General features: G+C 39.0%; 1 protein-coding gene across 1 annotated transcript; it reads left to right on the top strand.

Moving 5' to 3' along the window:
* The first annotated feature begins 3,426 nt into the window (after positions 1–3,426).
* Positions 3,427–17,190, top strand: RAP2C (RAP2C, member of RAS oncogene family). The gene is made up of 3 exons (XM_065900783.1): positions 3,427–3,788; positions 6,271–6,585; positions 14,687–17,190. Exons 1-2 carry the CDS (start codon positions 3,516–3,518, stop codon positions 6,547–6,549), a joined length of 552 nt encoding a protein of 183 aa, XP_065756855.1. The 5' UTR covers positions 3,427–3,515; the 3' UTR covers positions 6,550–6,585; positions 14,687–17,190.
* The last annotated feature ends 922 nt before the right edge of the window (positions 17,191–18,112 follow it).

Genomic DNA, 18,112 nt, shown 5'->3' with positions numbered 1-18,112 from the left:
ATTTTCTAGGTGAGACGTTCGAGGCTCAGGTGAAATCACTTGCTTGAGGTCCCACAGCTAGGAAGTGGGGAAGCTGCCGTTTGAAATGCCTGTCCACCTCAATCCAGGGCCCTTGGCTCTCAACTACCAGGCTGTGCTCTTCTAATTGGTCTTTATATTCTCATTGCCTAATAAGAGTGAACTGGCAAACAACTGGAGTCTAATGAGGTAATGTATGTGAAAATACTTTTCTAAGTATAGAGATGTTTGGGGAGGACAGGCTGAGTAGCAGGAGGGAATTTAAATTGGGAGACCTGTCCACTGACCCCTAGACAGTCAGGATATTGGTGTTTTTCTTTTTCCCTGAAGAGGGGAGGATCAATGAATTTTTTTCTCCTTTAAAATATTATAAAATTATATTTATTCCCTTTTTCCTCAATAATACCTGATCACTGTTTTAAAATTAAAATGATATGGAGAAATGAAAGTCCTTTCATAATACCCCTCACTGATAATTAATGACTGTGTTTCAGATTATAATGGCTATATAACTATATATTGCACAAAATCCCACATATTTTACATAAATGGGAGCAACTATATATTTGTTCAGTATATTGCTTTTTTTAATCCTTACAATATATCTTGGCCATCTTTTCATATCAGCACTTAAAAATCTACTTTTTTAAATAGCTGCACGGTATCTTATTTTGTGAATGTGTGTGTGTATGTACACATTATTTTTTAAATCATCTATTGAAGGACGTTTAAGTTACTTCCAATTGTTTACTCTCCTAGACGCTGCTGTAATGAATATCCTTCCTAAGAAAGTTTAGAAGGATCTTCAGACTGTGTGACATTTGTCTACCCTGTAGTCGATGAGAGTGACCCAATCGGACTCTGTACTGAGGGTAGGAGTATGTTTCCCTGCGGGGAGAAACGAAGAATTCTCTCCAAAATACTTTGGCCGACACATTCATATTAGAGTTGCCAACAGGTGGGACCACCTCAACAAGAAGGGCACCCTGTTTAGCCAGTTTAGTAACAGCAGAGACTTGCTACAATTGCTCAGCACTGATTGCTGGATCAGAAGAGGAATTTCCAGACTCAGTTACAAGCAGGGCTGGTGCAGGGCTGTGGATTCCCCCAGACAGTCTGGAGACAGCTAGCCAGGGAGGTGGGCAGCAGAGCTCCAAATCAGGCGACAGCACGTGTGGAAGCGCAGTGACCTACAAGGAGACTCATAATTCATAGACCAAACCTCTTCCAGCAGAGGGCAGTGCCTCAGATATCAGGTGGGACTCAGGCCAGCTGGAGCCAGAGCCGGGGACTTCGCGGGACAGATGACACCAACCCTAGGCTGAGGAGAAATTGAGCTAAATTCTCCTTTGGATACTGTAAGTGACATTGGGGAGTACTCAGGGAGAGACACAGTGGGACTTCACACTACTGTAATTTGCCTGTTGTCTAATGTCTAACAATTTGGGTTTGGTAATAAATCCCTATTTATACAGTTCAGCCATTAGGGCTTACAAGCAAGGGGATTTGGGGTCAATTTAATTCGACTGGCCACTGACTCAGGTTTCTGGGTGCATGCCTGAATCAAAAAGGGAGTGACATGCCTAAAATATAACCTAGGCTTCTGGGACCCTGGGGCTCTGTGGATCTGACACAAAGTTTACAAATAGAAAGTTAGCAGAGGGAAAGATATGTAAGAAGTACCAATTTTATCTAAAAATAGAAACTTAGTGTGTTTAACCCGAGTCCTTTGCTTCTGAATTCAAAGACTATGAAGGATGGCCGTTAAAACAAACTTTAACTTGGAAGAGCCAGCCATGCAAATTGCTGTGCCTGCAAATAATGAAAAGATTAAAAGAAGTTAGTCTGCTGGCCTAAACAATTTCCAATCAAGGCTTCCCTGCTGCGTAGCGGTCGGAATAAAAAATGGGGCAAAGCTGAGTTACAGTACCGTAAAGTCTACTTCTAATCCTGTTGTTTTTCGACCCTGGTGATAAGAAAGAAAGGAATGACTTTGGCATTTGCTGATGGAGACAAGGCAGATTTGCCAGATGATAAAAGTACCGTGTGTGTGCTTAATTATTTGTCAGGCACGGCTAAATAAAACACATCACAGAGGAAATCAGAACCATTAGCGAAGTCGAAGGCTAGTTTGCACGCGTTTCTTCAAAAAATGTCAAGTGGAAGAAATACCAGCAAAGAGAATCAACTTTCTTGGCTGTTTTATTTTCCCTTCTGCTTCTAGTACGGAGATGTTTGGCGTTCTCCGGGTCGTTAGATCCGCCAAGAGTGGATCGAGTCCTCAGGCCGGGCTGGGGGCAGCTGAGACGCGGAGAGGCTTCCGCGAGGTCGGGGTGGGACTGTCCGCAGCATCAGCAGCAGGAACAGCAGCTGCGGGCAGCCGGGCGGAAAAAGGGAGGACGCCGGAGGTTCTGGGAGAGGCCCTTTGCCAAGGCCGTAGCCCCGACCCGAAACCGTCCCCTGGCCGTCTCGCCCAGCAGGGCGCGGCCCCAGCGCCACCCGGCTCGCCCCGGAGAGGTGGGACTTTCCCCACCGGAAGTGATCCCGTCCAGTCTCGGGGAACTGGGGCACCTCAACCAGTGTGTCAGGGAAACCCTTCCGGGTGTGTGCGGTGGGGGGGGGGTGGGGGGTGAGAAAAAAAGAGGTGGGTTCGCCTGGAGTCCCAGCGGCCGCCGCCGCCGGACGGCCCCCGCCCCTTTTCCCTCTGCGAGCCGCAGCGCAGGGGCGGCGGTAAGACCAAGGAGCCGGCCGATGGCCATGGCCTTGGCGTGACAGAGCCTCCCGGGCGGCCGGGCGGGTGAGGACGGCAGGGTAAGCGGCGGCAGTGTTGGCGGCGGTGGCCGGGTCCGGGTGGGAGCCGGGGGCGGGGGGAGGGGAGGCGGCCGGCCGGGCCGCCCGGCTGGGGCGGGCGGGGGTCCGGCGGGTAACGCGCGCCCTCTCCCCGCCCCATCACAGGCCGGACGACGCCCGCGGGAGCCGCGGCCCAGAGACCCGTCCGGGCAGCAGAGACTGGAACAGAGCACACAGGCCCGGGCCGGCTCGGCGGCGCGAGCAGGAAGCGGGGTCCCTGGGCCCCTTTGTGTGAAGGGCGGGGGAGGGGTACGGGGCAGCCCCCGGCCGCAGGCTCCTCCGACGCCCGCCTTCCCGCGGGAGCCCCCGTCGGTCCTGCGGCGCCCACCCCTTCCCTCCGGGGGGCGCGCCTCGCCTCCCCCCGACTCCGGGCTGCTCCGGGCTCGCCCTCTCCCCACGCCCCCTGCCTGGGCTTCAGTTCCTATAGGAAGGGCATTACCATCCCATCCCCACCCACCCCGACACTTCGCTCTTTCCCCTCCCCCTCCTTTAACTTCCTCTTCTTCCCTCGTTGGGCCCTCGGCTGCTCTGCACTCTCCTCCCGGGTTCGCAGATTTCCGCCCACCTTCCGCCTCCCAGAGCCGCGCCGCAGCGAGCGGGGTGTAATTTTTCCCTCCCTCTGGTAGGAGTTGGGGAAGGTGAGACTCATGAGGGAATACAAGGTAGTGGTGTTAGGGAGCGGAGGGGTTGGCAAATCTGCCTTGACTGTGCAGTTTGTCACTGGGACTTTCATTGAGAAATATGACCCCACCATTGAAGATTTCTACCGCAAAGAGATCGAAGTGGACTCTTCCCCCTCCGTGCTGGAAATTCTGGACACCGCAGGAACTGAGCAGTTTGCCTCCATGAGAGATCTCTACATCAAAAACGGCCAAGGTTTCATCCTGGTTTATAGTCTGGTTAATCAACAGTCTTTTCAGGTAACCAAACCAAGTCTTGTAATTTGTTAGAAGGGGGTGTGGTAATCCTACATTTACTTCTGGTTTGCTTGCACCGTGCGTAAATGACTGTGTTTTGCTTTTGAAAGTTAGACATGGCGCATTTTTGAGGTTACTCCTGGCACGGAAAAGTATCGAGTTGTTTCTGTAGAGAGGACTAAAGTCTCAACCGTCAACAAATGTTTTAAAGTTATTTTTAAGTGAAAGAGAAGTGAAAAAGAAATGTCAGCTTGTGTATATTTAGCCTGGACTATATAGCCTTCTGAAGTTGCTTGTTCAAGTCAACAAGCCTTGGTTAATGTACTCAACAAAACAACATTTAAAAGATAATCTCGGGCAAATAGAGCACTTCAAAAGGAAAATTATTTGGAGCCGATTATCTGTTGCACAGATAACTCCTCTGCGTCTGCTTCCCCCCTCCCCCTCTCTGTTCTCAGCCAAGTCTCTCAGCCAGATTTATAAATCTTAGGGCTGCAAGATGAAGAACTCAAGACCTGCCTTCTAGGCATTTTACTTACTTGGGGCGTGTGAAGGGAAGTTACTAATTGAAAAGACTAGTACCTAGAATTAATAACGAACAAAAATCTAGAATGACTCTCCTTTTTTGCAGTTCATTCAAATCATTTCTGATAATATTGACAATATTTATAGAAAATATGTGGAACTGGGAACACTGAACAAGTGCAGATTTCTAACCCCCGGCCGGTGGCCGAACTGGAGGTGGTCCAATTTCTTCGGAAAATCTGTCGTGTCCTTCACTGGAAGACAGACTGGAGGTTTAACATTATTTTAAGAGATGCAATAAATGTTGCTATTTATTCCTTGAAAATAAATAACCTCATATTGACCCGTTATATTGACCTCCATTGATTTAGGAAATGGATATTTTTTTCTGCATTTAAAGGTATGCACTAATGTTGCTTACATAAGAGACATTAAGTGCTTTAGCCAAGCCAATGTGCTAATTCCACTTTTCTTAGTATTTTAACTTAAAGTACTATAGTGAGCTTTTCCAGTAACCAGATATAGCAACTTCAGGATTTTTTTCTTTTAAAAATAATAATAAATGAAACAACGCTACTGTGACCAAACTAAAGTTCATTTTATGTAGGCTTAAATTCCAAAGCATTACTATTATAAAAGCATTTTTCACCAGAAAGTACCAATGTGCTAAAGGTGCTATTTGACAGGCGTTTTCTTTCTAAAGAATCCTTGGGACATTTGTTATTCTATTAGCTGACTCTTTTGAGGCTGGCAGTCTTTTGAAGGGTTTTTCATAAGATATCCATTATAGCTACTTCTTTTATACACATAAATAGTGAAAAACTGCCATTATTTCAATGGAGACTTAAACTCTTTTAAGCCCAAATGCCGTAAATTTGGATTCTCAGCTGAACTTGTGTTTCCATAAGGACACAGGGAAAAGAAGCTTAACCTAGAAGACTGAATTGATATGTGATCAAACAAAATTGTTACAAATGTCAAATAACCGTATGTTTTTGTAAATTTTCAGTGCCTTGTTTTTCCTTCATCCTGCAGGTGAATACTGTGCACTGCAACTATTCAAATTAAACACATGTTATATTTAAGTCAAATCTTTTAAGTTACAAAAAATTTCAAAAAACTAATGTCAGTATTAAATCTATAACATGTCTTAAATCAGTACTACCCACCCCCCCACCCAAAGTTCGCCCTCCTAGAGAATTGTTAAGGCTCTTACCTTTTGTAATTAATTGTAATTACTTAGAAAAAATAATACACGTGGGAGAAAATTCAAGTTGTAAACCCGAACATAGGCAAAGGAAAGTTTGACTTCTTCCCGCCCAGACTCCCCCCTGCATTGTCCCTCCCAGGAGCTGCTCACTAGTGTACAGTAATTTCTAACATTGAAGTGTATTTTGAGGATAAAGGCATACCGTTTCATTTTAAATGAAACATTGACACGTGTGAATCTGTTTTTAACTTTGGTCTTCTAGACACAACGCAGTGTTTTTGTTCCCACCTAAAACACTTTCTCTCAAGCGCTCTTGCTAAATGGCTAGGAATGCATAGATGCTGCCATCCTGTGCTAGGATAACAGGTGTTATCAGGAGTGATGACAAGCCGGCAGGTTTAAGGACATGGCCAGACACCCTTTTGTACAAATGGATTCATCATATTTGGGAATTTGCTTTTCAAATCAGTATCGACTGAGGGAAAGAAGTGATTAAATGAGTCCTAAAGTTAGTGTGCAACCTACATTTTATATTCTTGACAGAAATCCAGCAGGTAGCGTCTGTGGAAATTATCTAGTTGCTACTTCAATGGAGAAAATGACATTTTCTCTATTTGGGTGTGTGGTTTTATTTTGGATTCAGCGTTCTCTACTTACTGAAGGATGACTTCTTGCAATATTGCAATATTTCTTTTATGGTTATGCAAATAGCATAATTTTTTCCCTTTCTCTTTGTGACTGTTTACATAGGATATCAAGCCAATGAGAGATCAGATTGTCAGAGTGAAGAGATATGAAAAAGTCCCACTGATCCTAGTAGGAAATAAAGTGGATCTGGAACCAGAAAGAGAGGTTATGTCTTCAGAAGGCAGAGCTCTGGCTCAAGAATGGGGCTGTCCTTTCATGGAGACATCGGCAAAAAGTAAATCAATGGTGGATGAACTTTTTGCCGAGATCGTCAGGCAAATGAACTATTCTTCCCTGCCCGAGAAGCAAGATCAGTGTTGTACAACTTGCGTTGTCCAGTAAAAAAAAGATAACCTCAATCATGGCCATACCGAGCAGGTTAGTTGTTGATGGAACCTTATGTTTTTGGTCAAGTGGAACAAAAAGCTGGGTAATACTAATAATACACATTGTGCTACCTTAAATTTCTTTATTTTTAAAATAATATTTCCCTTAGCGCAAAATAGTCAACATTCAATGTAGAAAATCGAAAAAAATACAGATTAGTAAAATGAAGGTAAGAAATTGCCTGTATTCCCATCACCAAGATTTGTTTTTTAAAGCAATTTACTGTGCTTCTCTCTCTGGTAACATTCCTTTGGGGTGGGGTAAGTTAAAGGATGATACACCTTTTCCCTGTTTTGGTGATGTAGCATCCAAAATGCATGGGAGAGCATCCAGTAATAATTTGAGAAGATGATTAGTTTTGTGTTTTCTATGCTTTTCTTTTCTGGGCTGGAGAGCTGCTGTAATTGAAATCATCAATTTACTAATCACCCAAGTGCTAGATTTACAGGATGATTATTTAATCAAGTTAATCTGTACCTTGCACTGGAGGGACTTAAGTGACCTCTGATAATAATAAATTATAGTGCCACAATGTACCTTGACTTCATTATGAATATATGGTCCAGATGAGAATCTGGTGAAATCATCTGTGATGTGTTTAGAACGGACAGTCCCAAGCCTAGGAAAATAATGTATTCAGTTTAATAAATAATGGAGTTAAGAACAATAGTAAAATCTTCAAACCTTTCATTGGGCTAAATAACTTAATAAAGGTTTTTTTAATGATTGTGTTTTTGGAAAAGTAAGGTTATATAAAATTTACTGAGCATTTAAAATGAGATTATTTTATTCATGTCATGATCTTTTAATCTAGATTGTAATTGGGCAGATAGTCTCACTTAGACAATAATACTTAGATTATAAGATAAGACAGCAAATATCCTGGATGACTGAGAAACCACAGAAAATGCCAGACTAGCCTGACAATATCAGGAATGGAATTGATTGTTTTGAGCCAAGACTGACCTCAAGTCTAAGAGACAGTGTTGCAAATGGCAACAGTCATTTCAGATCGCAGAGATGATTCCTAATCAAAGGTCTGGCTTTATATGTGCTCCCTGGAGAAAAGACTAACAGTCCCTAATTTATCTTTTCAGACAAGATCTTCTGTCAGCTGGTGTCATCTTTGAAAATGAAGGATGACAACAGTGCTTTATTCAAAATGCTTTCACTCATCAGTTTTTGAGCATACCAGAATGAGATGAAAACACATTTATTGTCTTATACCTAGCTCCATCTGTTATCATATAGTGTCACTGTGCAGACTGTAGCCCAGCATATGTTTTGTTGATAGCATCACACTTGCAATATAGTTTTTTGAGGCAGGAACAGGCCTATGTAGGTGATTGAGTCCAGGGTTCTTGATACCACAATGTCTCTTCTTAAATTGTAAGCCAACTTCAAGTTTGAGCAAGTTCTGTGTGGTGTCGCATCTTTACCGTTATGCTCTACTTCTCTATCTGACACTTTTAACCAGGCAAATGACGTAAGTGTGTGCGTTTTAGTTTTATCATCTTTATAAAAAATTAACCAGCTCCTGCAAAATGTTCCCAGTTTTTTTCTGTCATTAATGTAGACAGCTATAGGAAGGAAACTGAATAAAATTGGTCTCACATGTAGAGGGCCACTGTCTTATTCAAAGTGGCAAATGAGTAATGTCTAAAGCTATTTTTAAAGATTTCTTATTCTGAGTTATTTCTGAGTTTATTTCATTTTGCAGCTTTTGTGATCTAAATTACTTTTAGTCTGTTTGGTTACCTACACGAATGATTAAGTAGACTTTTTAATATCTCAAGGAAACTATGTTTATATTTTTTGTTAACTAAGGTACTGAAATCATCAAATATTAATAACAATAATTGCTCATTTTTATAATAATGGGTTAAGTTGCCTGTGTAGTTTTTGTTTGGTTTTTATAAGCAGAATATACAATTGAAGGTGTGAGTCTTGAAATAAAATATCTAATCAGCTGGATTTCTGAAAATGTTATAGGGAGTCCCCTGACCAAGATCTTTTAGAACAAAGCACACTATATGCAGTGGGGTTTTTTGCTATCAAATAAAATTGAACTGATGTGCACAGGTATCTGTAATCGGAGGTCCATAAAGTTTGTGGTTGTGCTTGCTTACTATTTATTTGAAAAAATAGGTGATGGATTCTGAGTCCTGTAGCTTGAGTCATAGAGCTCTGAAGTCTACCAGTCCCAGATTTAGATTGAAGATCAAACTTTGACAAATAAAGGTGATTTGGGAAATGTTTGTCCTTAATATTTATAAGAGTACCTTGTCCAAATTAGAGATAGTAAGACTCAAGTGAGTCAGAAGAACTGTGATTGTTGTAAGTTGGTTTCTCTTAATTGAAAGGGAAAATATATTAATGTTCTAAGCATTACTGCTGATAATTCCTCACATTTATTTCTTACCACCCTTCAATTTGAGTCACCAGTCTGTTGCCCAACACCTGTTTATCTGCATGGCTCCCAGGATTGTTTCCTCACCTTTCACCCTCCCACTGGCAGTAATCTTACTGTAAGTCTGGAAGCAATGCCAGATTCCTTATGCACTGCTTTTGTGGCTGGTTTCCTTACTGACCTGAGGAGCCTGCCACCAACTGCTTTGAAGGACTTCATTTACTGTACAGCAGAAGTATAATAGAGACCCAGGTCAGTGTGGCAGCCCTGTCTTGGTTTTATTAACTGTATCATCGTTCCCCTGTATTGGTGTAAATAGTTGACATTTGGCTGTTGTGCGATACTGTCGTTGAGAATGATGAGTGTTTTGTTAGTAATCTCATAATACTATAAAAGAAGTAAATCACAGTGCTGTGGGGTTTCAGGGAAAGGAGAGACCACGTTCAGTTAGAGCAGGTTCTCAACATTCAGGACTCTTTGCTGTAGCGACCATCCTGTGCATTGCAGAATGTTTAGCAGCATCCCTAGCCTCTACCTACTAGGTGCCGAGAGCATTCCCCCCGCCCCTCTGTTGTGGTGAACAGTAATATTTTCAGACATCGCCAGGTGTCTCCTGGGGAGCAAAATTGCCCCTGGTTAAGAACCACTGATTTAGAGGAATGGGGGAGCAGTAGCGTTTGAGTCAGGCCTTGAAGAATGGGTAGGATTTGAGTGGATGGGGGGAGGGGTAGAGGTGATTTCCAAACAGAGGGAATGCCAGAAAGAAAGAAAATAATATCCTAAAAATATTCTGTTAGGGAAGTACAGTAAAGTTATTCCTTAAATGTGATCATTTGGTAAATACTCTTTTGGCAGATAGAATTTTTTTAAAGATTATTTTTTCAAGGATTCCTGTATCTCAGTCCAGTATTGACAGAAATTAATATAATTATTTTTTAAAAAAACAGGAATGAAAGAAGGTGTTCTTTACTACAGCTTGAAGGTCTCCTGCAGGATTTTATCCTATTTTTCTCCGTGTATTATGGACGGGTTCTCTCGACGAGAGTAAGTGGTGCATAAGAGTACCAAACACCGGGAATCAAACTGAAAGAACAAAGATCATTATTTATGTCAGCCTCAGTTCATTATATATGTCAGCCCGAAGAAAAAGGGAGATTCTTGATTCAAGACTAGTACATCATTTCACGTGGCGGCAGAATGCCCGGGATGTTAACAAAGGCTCCTGAAAGGCTGAACCATCTATGAATGTCATTTTAGTCTAGCTGGCCTTACTATTTCTAAACACAGTGGAATTGATTAGCATTTTCAGGTTCTTTTTTAAATAAATAAATATGTGGAATCAGAATTGTTTCTAATCTTTCTTCCAGCTTTTAATTAGATATGATATGCCGGGGGATTTAGCAGATGTGAGGGGGAAATCATGAAAATTAACTCACATTTTGTACTTTAAAATGCTGGCATTTTCATATCCAAGTTAAATATTAATCATATCAGTAAAACACTGGGGTGGAATTCTGTTGTTGAAGTTACAGTTTAGAGAGATACTTCCTTTTTTCCCCCCTGCCCTATCTTGCTTATCACTTTGGAGAAAATAGCTTACTTTAAATGCTCGTTCGTCATCCAGTTCACATAGTGAGCCAGAATGAAGCCTGTGACACAGCGGCCCTGAGTGGAGGAGAAAGCATTCCTTGGGGTAGTGTGTACCATATAGATCTGCAATGGACCTGGGGCAAAAGGGAAGAACAGAGTTGCCTTGTCCTTTCTGCCCACTAATTCTCCCAGACCTTCACTGACCCCCACAAGGTTCATGGTTTGGGACTGTTCAGGGTGGATAGGTGCCTAGTTAGACCTGCTCTGGGTGTGGAGGTGTCTGTGATTAGAATTAGAATGACTCTTTGTATATCTGTTCCCACTTTCACTGCTTCCTTTTAACCTCAAGATTAGGCTTTTATTGCAGAATAAAATGCATTTGAGCCATTCACTTTTACTCTGTTACCTCTCTAGCTTAGAATGAGCCATCAGTAGAATTAACAAAAATTGCATCATGGAGTTGGAGAATTGCCACTGAGGAAGTATTCTAGCCATACTTCAGGAAAGATTCTCCTCGTGGGAGTACTTCTCAGTGGAATTCTAAAATCCAGAAGATAATATCACCAAGAAAAACTTAAATCCTGTCAGCTGTTGGAAAAACTTATCCTACTAAAAACATACTCCCAAATTCCTTTGATTAGCCACAGTCTTAGGAGTATGGGATTCAGAAAAAGCAATTTAGAGTTGAGGGAAGCAGTGCCCTACCTGGTTTAATTCAAAGCTAGCAGCTAGGATCAGATCATTGGGCTCTCACACTGCTGCTTATTATCAGTGGGCATGACCATACTGTTTGAGATCTCAGAATTGAATTCATATTAATTTAAACTTAGAGATTTTAGGTTTAGGACGTAAGAAAAATAGCTTTTCCTTTTTACCCTGGGTTTACTGTAAACTTTTAGTGTGCATGTTCTCCTTAAAGCACGGTTCACCTTCCATTTGAGGATTCTATGCCATAGGTTCAGCTTCTGCTCTCTAATGGGTGACAGATGAGCACTTTTAATGATCCTATAGCTCTCTCACTCCACCCCCTAATAAGCTTCATGAGTGTTATGCAAATTACAATGGAGAAACAAGCAAGATATTTGACAAAAAACATAAACTCTATCAACAGAATTCTAGCCTAGTGCTTTGCTAATATAATTAATATTTAACTTGGATATGAAAATGCCAAGTAAAAACTGGGAAACAAAATTTATTTTTTTTAAAGTTCCTTTGGTTAAGTCCCCAGAATATCATATGTATAAAACTGGAAAAAGTTAAAATTGATTATGGTTGCACATTTATATTTGCTAAAAAGAATGCTAGTAAATACCATTGTATTTAGAAATGCTAAATCCAGCTAAGCTAGAAAGGCATTCATAAACTGCTAAGCCTTTTAGGAGCCTTTGTTAATATCCCAGGCATTCTGCTGCCACGTGAAATGATGTGCTAGTCTTGAATCAAGAGTCTCCCTTTTTCTTCACGCTGACATAAATAATGATCTTTGTTCTTTCAGTTCTGTGTTTGGTACTCTCGTGTACCAATTTACCCCACTTGGGAGACCCTATTTCATAATTTCCTGAGCAAAAGGTTTGGACTGTTGTTTGGGATTTTTTTTTATTCTTTCCTAACGAAATCTAATTAGAAAAAAGTGGAAAAGTGAAACCAGTTAAGCAAGAATTTGAGCAGAAGCTTCCAGCGTTCAGATTTGTTGGGTGTCTTGCTGGAAACTTGAGAGTAAGGACGAGCATCACTTGTGTTCTATCTCACAAGCAGCATGTTGTACTTTTGCAGTGTGTCTGGATGTGATATCCTGGGAGTTAAAAAGTATGACTTTGACCAGCTGCCTTTAAAACTTCTGGAATGTTTTTTAAATGAATAAGAGTTGTTAGTACACTGAAAATTTTGCTTTCACAGTGTGGAGCAATAACATTTACATTTTGCATTCAGTGAACTTCTAATCTGAGAGAGACTGTACTTTTGGCTTAATGCAAGCTTTTGCCTCAGAATTTATTACTGCAGAGAATTAAAATTTATTACTCTCTTGAAAAGTAGTTGGTATTAATACTTTGTTTAATGGTATGCCTCATATTAATACTGTTGAATCTGACCCGGGATTTATCTATGTCTCTTGATTTCACTGGAGTATTGTCATCCTGTGGAATGTGGATAGACCAAGTATTAACCAGGTTTTTAGAGGGTGGGAAATAATGCATTTATCACATTTTATTTAATGTAGATTATGGTTAATAAGCTGGTATGTATTCTTAATGTTTATTTTGGCTAGAAATAATTACTACTTCCTCAATTTGATTTCAGAGAATGCCTGAACTATTAGATCATCCAAGTCTTCCCTATTTAAGAGACATATTCATATTTGGAAATCTTAAACTCTTTATAATTGTTTATTTTGAAAAATGTGGGTTAAAATTTATAGTCAAGGGCTTCCCTGGTGGCGCAGTGATTGAGAGTCCGCCTGCCGATGCAGGGGACACGGGTTCGTGCCCTGGTCCGGGAGAATCCCATGTGCCGTGGAGCGGCTGGGCCTGCGCATCCAGAGCCTGTGCTCCGCAGCGGGAGAGGCCACAGCGGTGAGAGGCCCGCGTACAGGAGAAAAAAAAAAAAAATTATAATCAACTTACTATTTCATGTTAATTGACGAAAGTCTGATCTGAAAAAGAGTCCTCACAATGAACTGAGTATATAATGAAATACTGTTGTGTTCAAATAGGTATAAAAATTGAAATGAGGCTAAAAAATAAAAATATAAAGGTCTTTAATTTGGATATCAAAGGCATAATCCTAGTCTTCTAGAAATTTATAACGTAGTTGAGAAATGAAAATGTTACCTGACGTTTGACATGTAAGGTGCTTTCACATAGTACCTTATGTGATGTTTACCACAACCCTGTCAGGAAAGAATTTTTATCCTTATTTTAATGATGAGGAAACTGGACTTGCCCAAGCTTAAATAACCAGTGTCCTGATTAACAACTTGCGTTAATGCAAAGAAAGTCTTAATTTTAATTGGAAGAAAAATTTTTCTTTAATAATTTCTGAAGAGGCAAACTTTTGTTCTGTTTTTCCTAATGTGTTTAGGTGGCAGAATTTCAATAATAATGAGAGACGTTCTTTAAAACTAATCATTTTTATGATATAGCTGCTAATAAAGAGTTCTTTTAGGCTCTTTGAACACTAATAGATGTGTAGCTGTCAAATGAAATTAAAATTTTGCATGTATAAACATTGATAGAGCCCTAAGATGATCTTAAGTTGGTTTCACTTGGCATTGTTTCATAGTTGCTATTCTACTCTTTGTTTCTGGCTTTATTTAACAATTTTAATCTTTCACACTAAAAAATGTAATTCCATTCCCCTAGAAGCACTTTGGTGATCCAGCATATTTAAAAGACATTGTGTCTGAATGATAGATTTTTTTTTCCCCCTGGTATTAATTAGGAGGGCGGAAGTCTACCAATTCTAAGAGCAGAGACTGAGAAATCTCAATCATAGGAGAAGCTTTTATGGTTGGGAGGATGTACTGAAGAGGGCAGACCAGAGTGGGAAATTTGAACTACTGCTGTCACCTAGCATCTAACCCAAGTCGGGGTACCTAGTAGATGCTTGATAGCTAGACTGTGATTGAATTACATTCTCTTATTTTAAAATCTCAAAAAAACCCTAACTTTTGAAGTTTTGCGTATTGTCAAGTTAGTTCATAATCAGTATACATTTAATTCTAATACTATTTCCCATTAAAAACATGAAGAGATCAAATTCAAAGTAGAAGTGACATTTGCCACTTTTACACTGTAAGATCTTTTAAACACGTAATAACATTTTTAATATTGTATACTTTATAAAATATAATATTTTTAAAAATAAAAGTTACAGTATATTACATCCAGTGCATCATTATAGTGTTGCTAAAATTTAATGATTCTTTTGGACCACAGAAAATTATTTTTGCTTAAATTTATGGGGAACACAGTGAAACTCCACTTTACGATTCTGGTACCACTTGCATGTGTATACAGATCTGTTGTCAGTGTTTTCATTTTAAACTGTAATCTATATTTCTACATTTTAATGACATTTTAATCTTAATTGCAGATAAAACTCAGAGGAAATTTGCACAGATGCTGCTTTGGAGAACTTTACAACCTGGGTTGCAGAACTGAGCCTTGGTAAACCTGTCTCTATTACAGCATGTTGCCATACATCTAATTAAGTGCATAAGGTCTTTGGCCTTCAAGATCCATTGACCTTAAACAGGAATGCTTAGCACGTTTACCATATGTTTAAAATCTGTTCTTTATCAATCAGTCCTTTTGTAGCTTTCTAAGTTCTTATTGATGGCTAATATGCAAGAATTAATTTTTAATATTTTAATTGATTTCTTTAATCAGTTTCTCAACTTGTATTTATTAAATACTCAAACTCAGTATTACCTACTCAATGCCTTTTAAAAGAAAGTTATAATGGAGAAAAAATTGAGCCTTAAACAAATGGTTACTTCTGTATATTACCTCGCACCAGTGCTTCATTCTATTTGTAAAATCTTTCTCCTTTAAATGGTTGGTTAATACTTTGAGCCTTTGTTTACGTGTGGCAGTGTTGTAAAAAGAAACTAAAGATCACATTTTACCTGTATGGATGGAATATCCCTTTTCTTCAAGTGCAGTTTGTGATGTGTTTTTGTAATTAAAATGTTCTGAAAGTTACAATTGATATTTGAAATTGACTGTAGAGCATTTAGCTGAAGAGTTAAGCATTTGATTCCATTAGGTTTTCACATGTGTTAATCTCATTTACAGCATCAAATTGCAGCAGTAACATTTTCCTTTCTGTGAAGTTCTAAATTTAGTTATGACCTACTTAGCAATGCCTTTGAAGAGGGATATTGTATCCATGGTAAATTAATTGTATACCTAAACAGAGATAGCTCAGCTTTGCCTGTCAGGCTTGTAATTGACATCTAGTAGACTTCTGCACATGTAAAATTAAATTCAAATAAAATCATATACAGTTTCTAGTTCTTAATATTTGTCTTTCTGAGTAATAGTTTAAAGCAATATTTGTTAAAGTTTTCTTGCACTATCACAATTGCTTTTTAGTTATTTCTCAAGAAGCATGTTTGTAGTAGAGACAAAAATCTGTGTAACAGGAGGGAGGATAGCGCCAAGTCTCTGGGCGTTTTGTTTTTGTTTTTGTTTTTGTTTTTTTGCAAATGTGCTTCTAACAGCCATTGCCTTCCATGTTGTTTACCTAATCAGCACATTTTGTCTGAATACTTGAACATTTTAACAGTAACACAGGTATAGAAGCAGAAAGAAAACTTATAAAGAGTAATCTTGTGGTTCAGTTTTAACATCATGACGAGCGCTTTTTCTAGCAATGATTTAAAAATTTTGTAAGTTTGACAGTATTTTGTTGTTGGGTTTTTATTTGGTTTTAGTTGTGTGCTTTTAATTTGCAGAAGTTAATAACTGCAGCTCACCTACTGCACCAAAGTTCTCGATTTTAGGAGCCCAGCTTTAGTCATTTGAACATGCTTCTAAATAAAACAAAACAGAAAACCAAAACTATACTTTTGATCTGTAATAATAGCTCAATAACTTTGTCAAGGAAAGCTCTAATATATGCAGTGATGGTTTTTGGAAGGGTGTGGCAATTTTAAATTTATATTGTGTGTGATGTTCAAATAAAGTGTTATCTACATTCATGTGATTTATTGGTCAGCATGACCATTAATTATTGTGTAGAAATTAATTAAACTTTGATTTCCTTTTTTAAAATCGTGTTGCATTTGATTCCTGATCACATTCCCTCAAAGTGAACTCTTGATTTTAGATTTTGAATTTTATGGTGAGATTGTAAGGGTGGAGGCAATTGAAACTTTGTTTCTTATTTATAAACTGCTTGAAATGAATACCTAATTTAAGTTTGCACTTTAACACCAAACTTAAAACCAAACACTCAGTTCAAAGTAGGTTAGGTGATTGTGGTTCATCTTTATTAGCTTTGTGAAATTCTAAAGGAATCAAATAATTCATAATTTAAATTTTCTGCAGATGGATTTTTTTTTAATACAGTGTTTCTTTCCTATGGATAGTTCTCATTCTCTTGCTCTCTCTCGCTCTCTCTGTCACTGACCTCAGCAGCAAGTTTAACTTGAATTCACTTAGGATCACAGGAATCAGGGGAAAGTGATTTAAAGGTGGTTTCTCCAGCACACTTTAAGAAAAGGGACCAAAAGTTATTTTAGCTTCCTCAATAGATTGCATGTCAAGTTGCTTATTAGGATAATAAATTAATATTAAATGCAATATATGTCTCGTCTTTACTATGGCATCTGTTTAGGAGTTGTTCAAATCACTGCAGTAGGGCTCTGCAAATAAAATCATGTAACCTATTATCATGGATCTAATGTACTGTAACTTTATCAGTGAAAGGTAAAAAATCTCGAATAACAAGTACAAACATTGAACAATGACCTATAAAGATTTGTAAAAGTAAAATTTTTCCAATAGATTTCATTCTTGTCATTTTGTAAGACGACCCTGCAGTCCACCTGTTTGTAACTTTTTTAATAAAATAGACATCTGTATTACTGAGGTTGTTTTCTTGAATTATTTGGTGTATTACTACTTGTTATTTGCTAGCTTGTAAATCTCATAACTCAAAGTCATTACTTTTTATCAAAATGATAATGTGTATTGCAGTACATGTTTAAACAAGTTAAACGTTCACTTGTGTCCTTAGTCACCATTCTGGCATATATGGGGAAAAACTGAGATATATCCTAAAATGTAATATTTAATCAATTGAATAACTTACAAATAAATTAGAAATTAGAAATAATGGGTAAAAAAGTATAATGTATATGACTTGTCCCAAATGGAGAAAGTGGCCCAGCTACAAATCTGTTGTAGTGGCCCAGCTACAAATCTGGCTGGGAATTGTCCATGTGTAGGACTTTCCAGATGATATTAAGCAATACAATTAAATTCTGAAATAATGAATTAAGAAAATTCAACACAATTATCGCTTTGTTTTATCCAGTGAAAGGTTTTGCCAGTCACTTTAATTCACTGCTTAACCTAGTGTTTTTAAATTGTTGAACTGAATAGATGTTTTAATCTCAATGTTCGTTAAAGCCACATGTTTTCTTTGAAGTTGGACAGTTCTGTCTGTCCAAATATATTATGAACTGGACTTTTTTAATTGTAAAAATGGGCAGATTTATATACCTGTGTCATAACATACAGAAGATATTTTGTTGTTTATTACCATCGATTATCAGTCTTTAGTTGGGCTCTGAATACCCCATATATGCCATACTAGATGCTGTCCTTCAAGTCCAAAAGCCCTTTTCTACAAGGAAGGCTCTCATGACTTCAGAGCCCTCCCCCTTTTTTTCTACCGAAGGAATAGCATCCCTCATCCAGCAAGGTCAACACTTTTAACCAAGTGAATAACAGAGAGAGAGGGTGGAGTAGGGTAAATGCCTGATGAGCCAAATCAGTAGGGTACTCT

Source organism: Phocoena phocoena, chromosome X (assembly GCF_963924675.1).
Source record: "Phocoena phocoena chromosome X, mPhoPho1.1, whole genome shotgun sequence".
Taxonomy (NCBI): domain Eukaryota; kingdom Metazoa; phylum Chordata; class Mammalia; order Artiodactyla; family Phocoenidae; genus Phocoena; species Phocoena phocoena.
This window is presented reverse-complemented; position numbering and strand designations above follow the sequence as displayed.

What these genes read in the sequence shown, in the direction of transcription:
- RAP2C (XM_065900783.1), top strand. Translation starts at nt 3,516, where the DNA reads ATGAGGGAATACAAGGTAGTGGTGTTAGGGAGCGGAGGGGTTGGCAAA. An exon ending in TTAATCAACAGTCTTTTCAG is followed by an intron (nt 3,789 to 6,270) that starts GTAACCAAACCA and finishes CTGTTTACATAG; the next exon opens with GATATCAAGCCAATGAGAGA.